The 18,012-nt window shown below is 46.2% G+C and overlaps 1 protein-coding gene across 3 annotated transcripts in view; it reads right to left on the bottom strand.

Moving 5' to 3' along the window:
- igsf21a (immunoglobin superfamily, member 21a) overlaps positions 1 to 18,012 on the bottom strand; it is a 192,249-nt gene that overhangs the window by 14,697 nt on the left and 159,540 nt on the right. For 2 of the 3 annotated variants that reach the window (XM_076025080.1, XM_076025081.1), the window contains exons 6-7: positions 8,248 to 8,746; positions 570 to 670 (exon numbers count right to left, since the gene is read on the bottom strand). In XM_076025080.1, coding sequence (XP_075881195.1) covers positions 570 to 670; positions 8,248 to 8,746 — 600 coding nt within the window. The remainder of the gene's footprint in view (positions 1 to 569; positions 671 to 8,247; positions 8,747 to 18,012) is intronic. The other variant, XM_076025082.1, reaches the window with a different exon arrangement.

Genomic DNA, 18,012 nt, shown 5'->3' on the forward strand with positions numbered 1-18,012 from the left:
ACACCTGTGAAACCCAACTTTCTTTGGGTTTTTCGTCAAACATCAAAATGTGGGGAATGTTGCATCTCATGAAGTAAATGTTCACATTTGGACTAAGAAATTGAATTCAGTTGAGACAGGTAAAGTGTCTACCACGACTTTTGGGGGATCGAGGGTTTCATCCAAAGACTTTTGCCTCCTTGCTTGGCACTCACTATTTAACTTGGGTTAGATCACCTATTGACTGCTGTGTGTGGCAACACTGCTGCTATACATTTTGCATCCTTCAGGATGTGACAATTTAGTGGGACTTTAACATGCTTTTTTAAACTAAAAGAAAAAGACATCATGTGATGTGTTAAATGTCATCATTCACTCTTTCATACCCATTACATGCAGAGTAGAGTTTGATTCCACAAACTCTTAGAGCACTCACGGCTGAAACATCAATAAAAAATATACATGGCAGCAGTCAACAGCACGTGTCCTTGATTGTAAATGCTAAAAACATGAAACACAAATATCATGCACACACATTCAAATGTAACAAGAACAACAACAACAACTGTCCTGGCGCCCCATGCACTTACCCCGGGCGATCCTACCTGGAATCCTTGCACAGAGATGCGCACTGTGTCCCCAACTTTGGCACGAGTTGGGGACATGAAGAGTTTAGGACCCTTTGGAGCAGCTGGAAAGGTTTAGGGGGGAAAAAAAAGAAAGAAAGGGGGAAGCAGAGAAGAAGAGGACAGAAGGTCATTGTCGTGAGCGTGAAGAGCAAATCCTGTCGGATACCTGTTTTGTCACAGGGGGAGAGAGACAAATACAATTTCCTGTCAATTAAGGTCATGGGGCGAGAGGCGGGAGACCTGCGGGTTCTTTCATCCCATGGACTGCGCAGGATTTATTCCCCCTTGGAAAGAAAAGGAACTAAATTGGGTAGATACTCATTACGGGAGGAGAATTGGAGTGCACCGGGTGGAGTGTGAAGGCAGCGAGATAAGGGACACTCTGAGAGCTAATTCTCTTGTCTTGGTGTGGACAGCAGTCCCCACGTGACTTTCATTTGGGGCCGCTAAAACAATAGGTCCACAAGCAGGAGGAGGGGCAGGGGGCACAGGGGTAGACAGTGGAGGGGGGTAAGCAGATTCTAATGCTCTTAGATTGCAAGAGAGGGGGGAGGGGAGGCGCTGATTGTCCCGCGTATGTAGCGCCGAGATAAAACGGGATCCATTTGCATAATGCTGTAAAAAGGTGAGACATTCCATTACGGCTAAAGTGCACAGTACAATACATTAGGCCCCGTATGAGAGGGTTCCGCACGATTTGAGACGATTAACAATTCTCCCTTTAAGATAACTGCTGCGCGCGCCGAGCCAAGCAAATGGAGCGAGAGCAACGCGGCGGTGGGACTCTGGGCGAAGGGCCGACGACCAACATCAGCCGGCGTAGACCCACTCCGGGATCCACTCCTCAAGTTTGGCTTCGACTCTGGCGATGACTCACGCACGTCGTGCTTGGGGTATCATTGACGAACTATCAACTAAAAGGATGAATAAATAAACAGACAAAAAATGATGGCGGTGTTTAGCTATTAATCCGCCACCGAACTATCCAGTGTGGCTAATGGGGCGGAGCCATTCCTCTGGCGGCCCGCAGCAGAGTAATGGATTCAGATTTAAACTGTCGTATATGTAAATTGGATGGGATTGGACGTAGAGTATCGCGATATTCTCTCGTTCGCTTTTGTAAAGGCCAAAAAAACCCGAAGAAACAAAAGTGTTTGGGTCGTGAAGTAACACAGGAAGACTAGAGAGCGCTAAGTCGTTAAGTATTCAGCTCCAGCCTGTTATTCCGCATAAACAGACGGATTTGCCGGGAAAATCAGTGCAGAGGAATCTCCGAATCAGACGGTTTCTCTCGTGTTTTTGAGCTGAGAAGCCCCATTTGGCGACCCGACCGGAACGTACCGAACGGCCGCCAGGCTTACCACACGCTAACCGAGAGGTATTTTTAAACAGTGGCGTCACACAGAGCCCGCGAGGCATATGGCCCGGGGAAGATGATGGCTGATTTCTGGGATTGGCTCCAACAGTGACAGTTGGCGTCCGGCGTCACAACCTTTGATTAGGACAGCACTCGGTGCGGCGCCGCTTCCCTCTGAAGAAGGCGAAGGGCGGGGTTGGGTATAAGGCGCCGTTCCCGGGAGACCGTCGCCGGAGAGCGTATTTCCGTTCCATTTTCCGAGAAGGGAGCGTCACGACTTCGGCGGCGGTCAGCGAATAAACGAGCCCTCGGGGAGGAAGCAACTGTGCTCCGTGCGCATCAGTTGCACTTTCATGGCGAGCCAACAGGTCCGGGGCCAGATGCACAAAGGGTTGCAGCGAGGGGGATCGGAAGAGGCGCACAGGAGAATACCAAAAGTTCAGGGACGCACAGATACCAGAACGAGTAGAGCGCAAGCACTACACCCAGTACTTAACAACACCATTACACATTATAGAATTACTTTTTTTTTTTTTTTTTCATTTTCCCACAGATGATCTGTCATTCGAACAACATTCCTCAGCATGGGCGACTGTCACAAGCCTCACTGCAGTACTGGCAGAAATTTCACTGTCTGTGTGTGCGTGCGTGCATGTGTTTTAACAGCTTCGCCACATATTCAACTTCAAAACTAACCCAAAACCTCTTTAGCTCCAGCGAGGGGGAAGGTGTGTTTTGATGAACACAAGCTTGAGGAAGTGTTTTTCACACCTTTTCACAGCACAGTATCTGTGATATGGTGGCGACTGGGAATCTCATGCCTCTTGTGCCGGGATTTCAAACGTTTCCACAAGCTGCTTGTGCTATAAGGGGGAGATTTGGTCGCTTCTCTCGACGGTTTCGCTGAACATAGTTTGCATTCTGCTTTGTTTTTGTCGAGCTCGCTCTCATCCACCTGAAAATACTTACACACTACAGACATGGCTCCTCGCTGCCGGCGCTGCAGCCAGTTAGCATAAACTCCGCCCTGCCGTAAAGTCGCGTAGGTGTCGTGGTATCGGCGTGTATTTTACAGAGTACGAGTAGAGCACTCAAGGACAATGCTGGTATCGGTACCGATACCCGAGTCTGGTATCGGTGTTGATGCATCCCTCCGAAACGTAAGACCAAAATGTGAAAAAAAAAAACCCTTCCCCGGGTTGCAGTACAGCGTGGAGCGAAATTGGCCCACGTGTGATGTCTTTTGCGTAGGGACGGGGTGACCCGTAAAACACAGAGATAAGACACGGAGGATGAATGTGATGCAGATGAACGCGGAGATTAGCAGCGTTACGGCGCAGGACTGACAGAGAGGACTCGCACTGCAAAGGAAACACACACACACACACACACACACACACACACACACAAGCACATACATTTGCATACAAATAACACAGGCAACGCATACAAGCCCCCGAAATGAACTGAACATGCACTCCTGCGTGCACGCAAACACACATGGACAAGCGCACACTCTCTGGAAGTCCTCCTGAAAGTGACCACCTGCTCTTTGATTATCACGGTCGGGTAATTTATACGAGGAAGTCCTGCATCGCCTCTCTCGCCTGGCGTCGCTCCCTCCAGATTTAGATTCAAAGCTCGTTCCCGCGGTGCTGAACCACAAGACGCCCGGGTTGACTGAAACTCCCTTTAATTAATAGTAACAACGACAATGACAACGACAACAACGACCACAATGCGTCGCCGGTGTGGACGCGGCGGTGGCGGCGGCGACGTGGATCTCCTTCCCTGGTCGAGGTGTCGCCCCCCGCCGTGCTGTCGGACTTGGACTCCGCGCAGCTGGCCACCGGCCTCGGGCGCGTTGTTTTTGCATGCGGAGCACGGCGTCGCCTCATGAATATTCATAAAGTGTAATGCAACACTGCTCGGTTGTCAGCCTGTCGCTCCATCTCTCGTGGCAATATTAAATCTATGAAAGATTTATTACTTGTGGGTACTGCAAAGACCTCCTTTTCATTTCCTGACCAACCACACCTGAGTGAACAGAGCGCCTGTGCCCGTGTGTGCCTGCGCGCGCGCGTGTGTGTACAGTGCCGCCGCTCTCTCAGCGCAATTATAAAGTTGTGGCTCCATCATGCAAATGAACATGTTACGGGGTTAATGGCGGGATCCCGAGTTAACCTGTTTTGCAGCATCTCATGCATTTTGAAATTAAAAGCATGAACAAGGAAAAATAAATAAATAAAATGAAATAATGAAGAAAAATACATTAAAAAAAATCCAGCCCACGTGTGTGTGTGTGTGTGTGTGTGTGTGTTGGGCTGCCAGTGATTAGAGTGATCCTGAATCACAAGCCTGATAGTTTTGTTTCACCCTGTCATCTCAAGACGGATGGAGCCTCTCGCAGCCCCGCTGAACGCTTTGAATTTCAAGTGCGCTCGCTCCAATTAGAGTCAACAAATGCGCACTTTCTCCTCTCTCTCTCTCTCTCTCTTCGTTTGACGGTGGGGGTGAGAGGGGTGCGGGTGGGGGGGGGGGGTAACTGGCGACGCTCTCTCCATTTCTTTGAAAGAACAAAGGTTGCAATCGAGCAACGGCTTCAAACAGAGCGGCGAGAAAACAGTTGTCGAAATATTAGAGCCTTCGACATTCATCAAGAGACTCGCCGGCGCTCATTCCGGCGCTCATTCCGGCCCCCAGGGGGCTTTCTCATCTGCTTATCATCATCCCCATCATCATCATCAACAACAAAATCATCGTCACCGTGCGCGCGAGACATGGAGCTGCGAGGACCTGTAGTGCGGCAGCCGCTGTGGGGGAGGCAGCTCGTCGTATGGTACACTGCTGTCCACAGGGGGGCCTCATGACGGCTGTTGCTTTAAAAGACTATGCTTTCATTGAGTAATATACTGATGCTGCGGATGCACAGTTGAAGCAAGCTGTAATTGCAACGACTATGTCTTTCTCTAAGAGGAGGCAAAGGGACGGTCCAACGTCAACAGAGAGTAGTAGCAAAGTCTGGAGGCACAATTTAGATTCTGTTATTTCCTGCAAGCCGGGCATCTGATAGGTCGAACTGGGCAGCCAATCATGATGTCAGCTTCGGCCACGATAGGATGTAACTCACACTGGTTGCAACGCTGGTCCATGCAGTCTTCTACGCTAGCGTCTCGCTCCGCGTTGCTGCGCGCTTAGCTAGCAGTACTGTGCCAATATGCTATAGCGACGGCTGTCGCGATCGACACATCGTGCACAACACATCGCCAGGAATGTGGTGTGGACTTGCAGTGGCATATACTTTACGCTCTTAGTTTTGTTGTCAACATCATTTGGTCTTATTCAGGCAGAGTAACGCTGCGTGCCGCTGTAATTCGCTCACAGACGTAGAAACACTGTATACACCACAGCGGTGGTCCGAGACCTGTGAAGTTGGATTGAGGGTCATTTCGTGCTGCTCTGTTGTTGAATTAGAACGCACGGAACATATACTTTACTTCTTTATGTATTGCCTTCACTGGTACACGGTCTGCAATTGTGGCGAAGCCCGTGGCGGTGGGTTAACAATGGGATTTACACGAGGAGAACAGCTCCCGTCATCCCACGCTACTTGTGCTCAGAGACATTTTCCAGAGTAATTAGACTAATCAGCGCCGTCATTCAAAGAGGACGCTCCCTCTTTCACATGTCGGCTCATTGGAGAGGCTCTGTTACACCTGACTCCAACACAATGCCGTAATTCATTTCGCTAATTAATCTAGCGTAGACTCGCTGTTTCAGGCCGCTCTCGGTGCCAAGAGTCGCTTCTGTTGTTGCTGTTTTTTTGTCGTGGGAGATGACAAACCTCACGATGACAGACGCCGAATGTTTGCTTGAAAGGTAGAGCGCCCGCTTTGATTACATCGTAACTACATATATTTCCTAACAACTGAAGCGCTCGTCTTGCCACAAGCCGTTGGAAAACACGCTATTCTTCAAAGACCTCTTGTACAGCCATTACCCTCAATATTATCACAGGCATTTTTTTCTTACAGTATAATGTAGCATGCAGGCAAAAACAAGCGCTCATAATACCAATGCTTTTTATGCACATTTCTATTAAAAACGTTCCTCTAGACCTTACTGAATAAAACTATGCAGGAATGGCCTGAGGAATACGTTGAAGAGCCCACAGCTCTGAGTTGGCCTCTGAACTCCCCAGATCCCAATCCAATCAATGTTTCATGGGATGTGATGGAGACATGGACAGAGGGAAGTGCACCAGGCCCAGAGGAAACGCAGCCAGTGGCCGCTTCCATGTAGCACAGGATCCGCCAAACGGTCCCTTGCTTATTTTCAGTAGAGTAAAAAAAAAAACCCACAAGTCATTAGGCAGCCTGTTTTAATGTTGGGGCTAATTGGTGTGGATGTAACAACCACTTTTATAAATGTATGCAAAACAATGAGGAGGCTTGGTGGCGTGCGCTAGGTAGCTTTTTTTTTTTTTTTTTTTTGTCTAATTTACGAATACATTGATAGCGTCGGCCACACCGTTTCTCCACACAAGATAATAATCAAAATCACAACCAGTGTAAAAATTGTGTGCAATGCAATAAAAAATGTGTACTATTAGTATCACTCTGTATATTTTTTTGTGTGATTAGACAGTGTATTGTAAATGTGAAAATTTTTTGAGAGGCTAAAATCCCAAAAGGTTATTTTTAATTAAACAAAGGAAAGAAAGATCTTACAAGACAATTTTCTTGCAAGCAGTGAGCAGTGAGTTGATTCTGTTGCCATAAACTGAGCAGCTTTGCCATTAAACTGAATCATTAAAAAGGATGGGGATAAAATGTTATCTCATGCCTGAGTCTTATTAATATGCTGAAATAAACAAGAGCGGTAGTAAAAACAACCCACTCTTACATTCTGCGATGCAATGATCTCATGTGATAATGCACAACTCTGTAGCTGTAGGTGCTAGCTAGGCCGGCGCTCCCAGACACACCTGTAATGCGCTGGAAGAGTGAATTCTCTGATTCAGTTTTTATTCAGCTTTCCCTCGTCTGATTGGCTGCTTTCACCTCTAATTAGGTGCAAAAGGCTTTTTTGTCAAGGCTAACTTTCCGGCTAACTGCTAGCTCATCCAGCTAACCTCCCGTCTCCTCCAACACCAAAGAGCAGGTGGGCGGAGAAAGGGAGAACATCGTGGAAGATATAAGCGACTGTTAGATGCTCATGACAGTTAGCTTCCGTAAATGAGGACAGATGGGAGCGGAGTGGCGAAGGAGAATACGAGGAGACGTGTTTTTTTTAATTAGATGAAAGGTGGCGATGTCAGATAAAATGATGAGGAGGGCAAGACACAATGCAGCGGAGCAGCCGAAACCCTCTCCATTCAACGTGTCGCTCTGCCTTTAGCCGCGGCCGGCGTCTTATGGAAGATAATGTCTGTGTTTATCATGTCAGCGCAGCGTGGCCTGTTTCCAGGAGAGCCGTGCCAAACGTATCGCCTTTGAAATGTTAATTAGATGTGCTGGGAGCCATCTTTGACAGATAGAGAATGTGTGTGTGTGTGTGTGTCAATGTGTGCATGTGTGCGTGCACATGTGTGTTTCTCGCACTCGGATCACTACCCCACGAGAAGTGAATGCTAAATTCCTCCTAGAACTATGACTGCTGGTTTCAGGGCTTTGTGTCCGCGCCGGCATCGTCTTTCCGCTCTCGTTTCTTTTTTTCTCACAGATTTTGGAAAAAGCTGAGACGCAACTTAAGAATCGGAGTGGGAGTTTGGAAGCAGCGCTGCGTTTCTGAATCTGCCTCCGCGGCGATGAGCCGGCGGTCAGCCCGTCTAAATTCTCATCTGACACCTTTAATTCAGGTCGACTTTTTCAATAACGGGCGCCAGTTAACTCAATCTAGCGGCAGACAGCCCGATGAATTGCCCTGTCAGTCACTTTGGGAGGCTTTGCATTCGCGACTTAACTCGCAATCTGCCGAGCCGTAACACAATTAAGTGGCATCAAATGAAAATCAGTGTTGTTCTGAGTACATTTGCAAAGGAGACACGGGGGATGCGGGGGGGGGGGACCCAGTAAGTGTCCGAGCGCCGCAAGGGGATACAAGGAGACAGTAGATTAAAAGGGAGAAGAGACGGGAAAAGGCTGCATGTGTTTGTGTGTGTGTGTGTGTGTGTGTGTGTGTGTGTGTGTGTGCAGTTCAGAATGCGTGGGAGGAGAAATAGAGGACAGAAGGGGATAATGTTTTTTTTTTGTGTGTGTTGTTTTTTTTAAAGTGGCTCACCCAAAGTGACCTCGGTCTGCATGGGCATGGACAGCGCCGGGTGCTTGACCTCGCAGCTGAACAGGGCGTCGTTGTCCAGCTGCGGGTTGAGGGTCCAGGTGAGCCGGGCCTGCACCACCACGGAGCCGTCGCTCTGGGGCAGGTTGGTGTGGCTGAAGTAGTAGAGCGGGTCCGTGCTGTGCACCCAGCGAGGGAACTCGCGGCTCACCACCGTCTCCGGGATGACCTCCGTGGCCGGGCTGGGCTCCTGGGCCTGCTGGACCTGGGTGTGGAGCCGCCGCGGGGCCTCGGTGTAGAGCCGCGCCGCGCGGCCCTCGGGGTCCAGGAGGGAGAGGGAGCGCTGCAGCTTGGTGTCGTCCAGGTCCCTGCTGATGAGCGGCCTGGCTCCTCGCACTCCCGCCACCGCGGCGGCGGCAGCGCTGCCGCCCAGCTCGCTGGTGGTGGAGGCCAGAGTGTAGGGGATGACCTCGATCAGCTCCCCGTCACGCTTGAAGTACACCTTGGACGGGACGGGAGAAGCAGAGGGTCAGACACCAGGAACGAGGACGGGAGGCCGCATTTGCAACGCAGCAAAAGAAGCCAGTTGCAGTAAAGTTTGATGTTAGCGGTTAACTTTTTTGCCGGCACCGACGGCAACCAATCAACGCGACCAGTTCATCCGTTTACTGTCGGGGAAATTATAAGAGCTGCTCCCGACCTGCAGCTCTCGGCGGTGAAGGAACGACAGACAGCGAGATTTTTCTGGCCTTTGTTCTTTTACTTGCAAGGTTGCAGCGCCGCCTCCGCGGAGCAATAATGCAAACATGTGATACAGCCCTGAGCGCCATGAGCTGCTTCAGACTGCATTCATTGTCTTGCTTCTCATGTGAGTGTGTCAGGATTTCTTGCACATGCATAGGAACTCATCCAAGCAGAGTAAATCTTCTTTTTCAAATTGAGAATCATCTAAACCAATAAATCCACAACAGACAATGTCAACAGAATCCTACATTTTACACATGTGTTTATATGGTAAATGAACTGCGCTGATATAGTGCTTTCCAGCACCTTCACGGTAGCGCTTTGCATTGGCCTCTCCTTCACCCATTCACTCACACACTCATACACCAATATACACCAATGATATCTATATGTACATATATTGATGTTGACATCCATCAATCTTCTATCGCTGCTTCTCCAGCACTCCGGGGTCTCGGGGAGCAGCCGCAGTCAGTCCCAGCTGTCCGGGTGAAGCTGGGCGACAGCCTGAACAAGTCGGTTGCAGCTGGCAAAGGGGATTTCCATCCATTCTTCTTGATCAGCGTTCCTCTCGGTTACTGCCAACCGATTTGTTTACTTATTATCTCATTTAAACATGAGAAGGAAGTCAACCCCAGTGCGTAGAATCTGGATCGGCCAAAGCGGTGAATTTATGTAAACCTTTTTTTTTATTTTATTTTAATGTGGGCCTCATAAAACTGAACTCCCTTATAACGTGTCATAAACTGTGATTCCTTTCCAATTGGACTTGAAATGCTAATAAAAAAAAAAGTAATAGTCAGAAGTAGCTCGACTCTGATAGATTCAAATTGCACTTCTTCGGAACCCGAATAATGAGCGAGGTGAGCTAACAAGCACAGCTATCAGTAATCTTTATTATTCCTCCTCGCCGTGCTCTTGTGTTCACTTCTCCTCTGCTTTAATGATATCTTGCCAACGCAGGATGACCCGCCAGCACATTTAATCACATAAATCACATGAGAAATGGAACACGTGAAGAGGTATTTTATGACGCTCGCGCCCATTTTGATGACCCTCCTTTCTTCCTTTTTTTTTTTTTTTTGTCCCTGCTGTTTTGGCATTAGCATGTCGAGGGCTTCTTGTGGTTTTTATCGGTTAAATATTGGCCATCTGCAGGATGATTTGCTGCGTCAGTCATCCTGCCGGGACATAATAGCGTTTTATAGATCCTCAGCTGATTTATTTGTTGTATTTAATAGGAAGGAAAGGCTGCATCTTTTTCTACTCTCAAGGGAGAGTAGACGTCCCCCAGTTTGCGGTTCCAGTTAGTTTAGGACCACTGAGTGGCAAAACAACCAAATAGAGAGGAATACAGAGAGAACAAACTTATCAGGGTTGAATGAGAGAAACACAAATGTTTTCTGACCAAACAAACCTTGTCTGTTGTTGGAGTCAGACCACCAAAATGAATTTATTCGATCTGGAAATGGCCATATTAATACGGTCCCTTCAAACTGAGCTGCCACTTTCAGTTAATGCAGCCACATTTGTGCCTGCAGTCTCGACCAGGGAAAGGCGGAAGCTAACAGCAGTATTTAAGGCGAAAAGGGCTGTAAACCGCGCGCACGCATACAAAAAGAAGATCATCTCTTCTGTTTGAAATGGACGTCTCACCACACTGTTGCTGTGCTTGTGCAGCGAGCAACACAACACTTCACCTTCAAGAACAACAAGTGAAAGAAGGTAAAAACAACAAAGAAACGAGACTAGATGAACTGATCACTCATAAAATCTACTTGCTGTGAGTCATCACGCTGACTAATAGGTCCGAAAACTGATCAAGCTAACAAATGAGTGACTGCCAACTGGCACTGCCGCTGAGCCCACACATTAGCATGCTGCTCCGCGCGGTCTGCTGTCGAGGACAGTGACAACGTGTCTCAGTGTTATTTTTGTTTTGTTTTCCTGTGATAATTCAAGCATTTAAAAGTTTCTTGCTTTTGTGTCCGTAAACTTGTTGACCCCTTAACTCAACCCTCCATCAAACTAAACATAAAAACAAGCTCACGTAGAATCAAGATGAAACAAAACGCCTGCACCGTGTTGCTCGGAAATTTTTCAGCCGAGGTCAGGTTACTTTGACCGAGGTAATGCGTGTTTGCTGCAGGCCATTTGAATTTTTTTTTTTTTTTTTTAAGACTGTGCAGTAAAATACAGTCCAGCTGTAAGAGGACTGTATTTCCAAGAGACACATGCTTCTCTTTGATTTGACCCCACAGGTCTTTTGCAGGTCAACTGGGAAACTCTACTGGGGGCTGTTGGCTTGCGAGGTCTGTGTGAACTGTGAAGAGCAGATCATTGCCAGTTTACAGGAGTGACGCGACCTGTTGCTCCACGTGAGTCTTGGACTGATCTGTGGCCCCATCTGCCTGCCGTGCAGTTTAGTACAAAGTACTAAGTACAGTCGGCTTGGAGGAGAGTTTTGTGTGTTCAGTTTGTTTTGATGAAGTGTCAGTCCTCGCAAAGATGTTATAATGCACCTGAAAATAGTTTTCACTTGAACTCTAACTTCTAACTTTTTTGTGAGTCAAATTGAATGAATTTATACATTATTCTGATGTTTAAATGAGAAACAAAAAACATTTACAAGCTCAAGCGGAGTTTAAAAGTAAAATACAGATAGAGAGGTGATCACACTTTTACTGCGTTAATCTGCACTTGAAATTGAATCACATCATTAAACTTACTTTACTTCAAACATGTTTTTTTTTTTTAATCATTTTATGTATAAATGCAGTTTGGGGACCTTTGATGGTATAACAGTTGTTCTGTATGTGGGTAAGTAGTAATTATAAAGAGCTTCAAAGATGAACACAGCTTCCCGAGATAAAAATCATAATAACACTCTGACTACCTGCTTTATCATCGTTAAGTCGGTGATCGGAGCCTAGAATCCGGTGCAGCAAGGGAGGATAGGAGGCGTCACCCTCAGATCCAGGGTGACCTCTTTTGTTTTGCCGCCGACTCCTGCGGCTCCTCGGCAACTTGCAAAGAAAAGGAGCTTCAACGCCTCATTAGTTATCACAGCAGGAGGATCCGTGCACCTGTTTGGTGGCTTTGGCTGGCAAATTCATGTTTTGTTTTCATGGAAACGCAGTGACACCTGCATTGGCAGAGGATCTGTAGTCAGAAGGGGGAATGGATTCTACAAGCCCACACAGCCACTTTGTCTTTGTGAGCAACAGCAGAAGTTCATTTTACGAGCACAAAACAACCTCTGACTAATTAAATATCCGCAATGTCTCGAAATAGCACAAAAGAGCCTCGTCAGAAATTATCCGGTTGCCGTGAAGCAACCCGCAGCCAAATGTCAAACAGTTGTTGGGTTATCAAGGCACAAGAAAGCTTGTTGTCAGCAAAGAGCAGAAGAACAAAACCCATTTCTGATGTTTCCACCGACAGTAGGCACAAATTAATGGCTTAATGGAGATATGGAATGAGAACAGTCTTATTTCTGTCCCACTGTTTTGCAGCTTTGCTACCCTTTTCTTCCCTATGTTAACACAAACTGTAAAAAAATAAATAAATAAATAAATAAATAAGACAGCTAGCGGTAAAAAAAAATAAATAAGTGAAGGCGCACTGACAACTTTAAAAAAAATAATAAAGTTTGCATTTTTGTCAGTCATTATGCCGCCGGCCGTCTTTGAGCCAACATTAATTAGGAGCTGCGTCTTAATTCCCTCTGTCAGAGTGTTTCCACATTAAAAGCGCGGCAAAGTCTGTTTTTGTCTTTTTAAATTCCTTTTCCTCTGATGCTCTGCTTAACGCACAAACATCCCAGAGTCCGTCCAATAGCCGCTACAAAGTTACATTTCGCTTATTTGCCGCCGCTCACTCTCACCCATGACAACTCGCTGTGCTGCTGTGGGCGAACGTTCAAGTTTTTCAAAGACGGCAGCACACAATAAATGAGAAACTGTTCAGCACAGAGGAGGAGAAGTGCTCAGCAAAACACCGTGCACGTGCACAAACACGAGATTTCCACTGACAGTGGACTCCTGCGGCTCCCACACGTGGACGACGCCACATGAGCTGCGTGGATACATGTATCATTGTCTGATCAACACATTTGTTCTGTCAATGGGTGGAAGCCAACGATGCTCTTTATATTGTTCGCTTTATGCTTTTGATATTCATTCATGGCCGCTTTAATACTGTAAGACACAACAGTAGCAAAGCAAACTTCAAGAAATTTGATCGTCTGTGAAACTCCTGGATGGTTACGTGGGTTACAAAATGCCACCAGAATCATCAGAATTCATAAAGTAATACATGGGTTCAAACTACAGTATTTTTTGAGGGGCTGAGCATCCCCTTTAAGTGCCGTGCCAGTGAGAAAGGGAGGGCAAAAGAGTTTGACCTTGTTGACAGTTTTTAAACTGTTGCCTTGTGAGACGCCATTCGGTTAAAAAGTTCAATGCTGCCACTCTGGATGACGACTGACTCAAAGGACTCATAAACCTGATTCTCTTTGTTGAACGTCTCATAGAGCTTTGGGTGACTGGATTGAGAACTGAGGAATTGACCAACATAAACCTCAAAGTTAAAAGACAATTTATTGCTTTCCCAAAGGCATGGTTCTAAAAAAAAAACATTGTCAGGATAATGAGAGAAATAAGGTCAAACAAGATAATCAAACCAAGTAGTTCTTAGCCCCAAAAAATTGAAATGAAAACTAAGTGGGAGAAAACAGAGCCCACTACTAGTCTCCCCTATATATTGACGAGCGCCAGTGATTGAAATTAACGTTACATTTCCGTCTGCAAAGTGTGCTGGCTTCTCCGCCCCATGGGGGGCAGCAGTGAGAGCCGAGTAGCTGAGGTGAAATTCACAAGCGTTGCGGGCGTCTGCAAGTGTGTGTCCAAACTTCACGTCCTTTGTCTTGTAAAACATTTGTTGTTGTACGTCACCAGTCCGACTAATCCGGAGGTCACACGGGCAGACTTCCTCCTACGAGGTGCCGCGACCAAGCGTCAGCGCCTAATGAGGTGCGGCGATAAGAACGGGCCCGAACAGCCGTGTGACAAAGGTCCCCATTTGATGGCAAGAAAAACAAAAACCCCACGATGAAACCGGCGGAAATGATTTCCAAAGTGACACATCGCTGAAAGTCATCTTAAAAATCTAAGCGCAATTAAGGAGACATCAGCCGAGCCGTGGCTCTTTGTGCGCCGCCGCGGCTATCCGCTCATTTGCTAAATTCTAATTCCCCCCCCCACTTCCTCATCTGACACGTGGAGATAAAAGGAAAACGCGTCACTCCTGCCGTGTTTCCCGTCAAACGGCGGCGCAAACAGCGACTCGCGCTCTGCCGGTGATTATAAAACTGCCAGAATGTCTGTCACTTTGATGGGAGGTGTCAAAAAAAAAAAAAGCTATGTCTCACGCAGAAACCTTTTTTTTCTCAGAGAAAAAAAAGCCAATTAGTCCTTTAGGTGTTTAGCGAAACAAAACGGCTCTTAAAACATCTTTACCTTCAATCGCACAACAAAGTGTACAAACTGCTCATGCGAGCACCTCCTTTGCGAATTGGCCTCGTTCAAAATGTTCGCGATATTTTTCCGAAGTTGGGTTGCATGCGGGGGGGAGGGGGGGAGGGAGGGGGAGGTGAAGACGACTCTTCTGTGTTTGTGGCGTTGCACGACTTTTTTTTTTTTTATTGTCGAATGGCCGCACGGAACAAAATGATTATCAGTCACACACTGTTATTAATCCCTGCACCCAAGTGCTTTATAGTCCAATATGCTCACACAATGGAGGCAGACAAATAAAAAGAAACCCCACTCGATTCATTCAGCTCCGAAACAGAATGGAATAAAGAGTGAGATAATTTGAAGGAGTGGCTCTCACACACAGTCACACAATAGCAGTAGTAAAATTGAGTCTTGAAATATATATACATGTATATATATATATATATATATATATATATATATATATATATATATATATATGTACGTGAGGCGTGTGTGAAACATTTATTTTTTTATACATTTATTTTTTGAATAGACAGAGATGAAAGTGGCTGTACTGACACACACACACACACACACACACACCCACACACACACACACACACACACCATCACCAGCATGTCAAATCCAAAAATGTACCCATCATGCATCGGCCCATATACACCTTCATGTTACTGCAATTAATCACGCAGGTGTCAAAGGGACAGGGCGGTAATTCAGGCGGCGACAGAGTGATTTAATGAAAGCGCAGCCGCCGGAGAGAGATGGCGGCGGCGGCGGCGGTGGTGGGTAGCGGGTGGCGGGGGTGAGAGAGGCAGCGGGAGGATCCCAGCCATGACTTAATCAGCTTTCCTTCTTATTATTAACTGTCATTATCGTCCTTCTTTTCAATCAGCGCTTGCTTGTGCTCCAAAGGATGCTCTAATGAGTGGCACCGGGGAGCTATTATTGACACATCAGCGGCTTTTCTCGCTGCGTCGATGGATCTCGAAATGTAATATCGGACAATTTTTAGCACAGGCAGCCCCATTATGTTCAGCTCCCTGCGCCGCCACTGCAGCGGGGGCAGAGGCAGGGTGGAGCTCTGCCGTGTTTGGCTTTCTAAAGCGCAGGGAGCTTAGGGTACGAGTGCTACGACGCGACACCCCCCCAAAAAAAACAAAACTGAAATCGCAGATGGAATAGCTTTGATAAAGCGGCACTTGCGTGTTTTCTGTCTGATGAAGCAGTTCTGCTCACTGAGCAGTTTGTGTGTTGGCGTGTTTCAATTGTTCCAAGGCTTTTGGTTCTTTAATTATCTCGACAAGATATTATAGCTCGCGACTGAGATTACGACCTATTCATGTTGCCGTTTCATCAACATTCACAAGTATGGAGCGACTTCTTCAAAGTTCACAGTTTCTTGTTTCAAGCGTGATATGAGAAATTATGACTGGCACAACTTTATCCGTTGGCATAAATAATAGTGATGGAAGGTCAAACGGGAAAAAAAAACAGCTTTATTTTCAATTAAACAATGGGACATAATGTACAGTATGTGCTCACGTGCAGGTGTACTGATGTGCACCTGTCGCATTGCTGTAAACTGACACTTAATATTTTCACATTTCAAACCATTTTAATTGTCAAGAGAAATGCACTTCTTCATACTGAAAATATATTCAAATTTCAAAATATCTGTGGGCTCAGAGAGGTTTGGTATATATATATATATTTATTTACTATATATACACATATATATGTACATATATATTTATGTATTATATTTCTTTACTTACTTAATTTTTCTACTTTTACTTTAATTACCTCACTACATTACTTACTTGGTTTCAGATCAATAAAGATTTTGCAGTATTGCAAAGCCTAAATATATATTGAAACGACCCTGTCAAATGTAACATTAATGTGTGCATGTATGACAGTAATTCCTCTCTATCATCCTCAAGCTGAGTCTTAGCAACTTTCACGACATCACAAGTCATGGTATCGGAAAATCTAAAACTTTTTTCTTTTAAAAAAAAAATTCCAACATCTGTAACCCCAGCCAATCAAAACAATGCAACGAGGTAAAGGTCAGAGAGCCGCGTGAGGCAGCTTTCAATAACGGTGGCGCCGGGTGAACTGCGCTCCAACCACGGAGATAAAGGCCGGATCAGGTGGCGAAAGAACATTTAAAACGATGTTGCGTGGCAACAGGGGAACATCGCGGAAGGGGCTTTTGTCTGCGGCGAGGATGAAAGGCAAGGCGTCGTTAAGAGATGTTTAGATACTTTCCCTCTTCCCTGCCGAAGGTTGAACACCAGGCCGGCGACTAGACGTGTGGACGGATGTTTGCTTTTTCCAAGCAGCCGCAGTGCAGAGTGACCGTCCTTGGAGCTCGTGTGGAGCTAATTGAGTGCAGCGCCGACGTGTGATCATTTTCACCCTTTTTCATGCGGTCTTTGACACGTGCACGCTCAAACACACACACACACACACACACACACACACACACAGCACAAATTCCCATGTTGCTCATTACGACGCAGCTGATAGAGAACATTACGGCGCCCGTCGGAGGCAGGGATGGAAAATGTCGATATGGCAAAATTGATTTTCTTTTTTTTTTAAAGAAACAAAAAAGTCAATATACAGTAATAGATTCACAGGTCGTTTGCCTCATTAAAAGGACGGTTCTCCGAAGTGAAATTTCACCCACTCCTCCCCCCTGTCGATGGAGGCAGACGGACACGTCTTTTAACCCGGAGGAGCATTCTGGAGTTACCCAGAGGGAACGGAATTGGCACAATACTCCTTGACTGCTTGTGTGTTGTCCTCTTCTGCGTGTAGAAGATGCACACACCGCTCATGTGGATTACAAATGTGCTCAAATATGCGTTTGCATAGTATGTAAGCTAGCTTGGCGTAAAAATAAATGTAGAGCGTATGGGTGAAATGTCGATTTTGAGGAAACAATGCATTTAATTTGAAGTCTGTATTCGGTGTCGTATGCAGCACTTAGTGCCTCTGTGTTTTTCTTCCAAACAGCTTTAAATGTTGACCCAGAGAGTTATGTTTTTTTCTGTGTTGGTTATATATATATATATATGTATATATATATATATATATATTGCTATGTCAGCTTGTGTGGAGCTATTAGGGGCTGAGCATGCATTTTTAACAAAGGCTGTACACACCGAATGTTGACAGAGAGAGAGGAAAGAAACAGAATTAAAGATTAAAGGTGTAAATTTTCACTCCACATTTTCTTTCGGTGTTTTATGCCACCTTTGTGTTCCCCTTTTCATGATTATTTAATTCCATTACTCAGGTTGCGCAACTCTCCTCTCTCTATCCGGCGTCCCGTGTGCCTTTTTTAATATTGATGTGAATATTTCCGTCGACTTTCCTCCCCCCCAGTCCATCAAGTGTGAGGAGAAACACAAACTCACCGAATGGCGCCATTAATTGTCCAATCAATAATGAGGGCAAGTTTCTTTGTAAGCTGCCGACCGCCGTTGAAAG

The sequence above is a fragment of the Nelusetta ayraudi genome, unplaced genomic scaffold, assembly GCF_046127955.1.
Source record: "Nelusetta ayraudi isolate G7.1 ecotype Tasmania unplaced genomic scaffold, CSIRO-AGI_Nayr_v1 ptg000017l, whole genome shotgun sequence".
In the NCBI taxonomy this organism is placed as follows: Eukaryota; Metazoa; Chordata; class Actinopteri; order Tetraodontiformes; family Monacanthidae; genus Nelusetta; species Nelusetta ayraudi.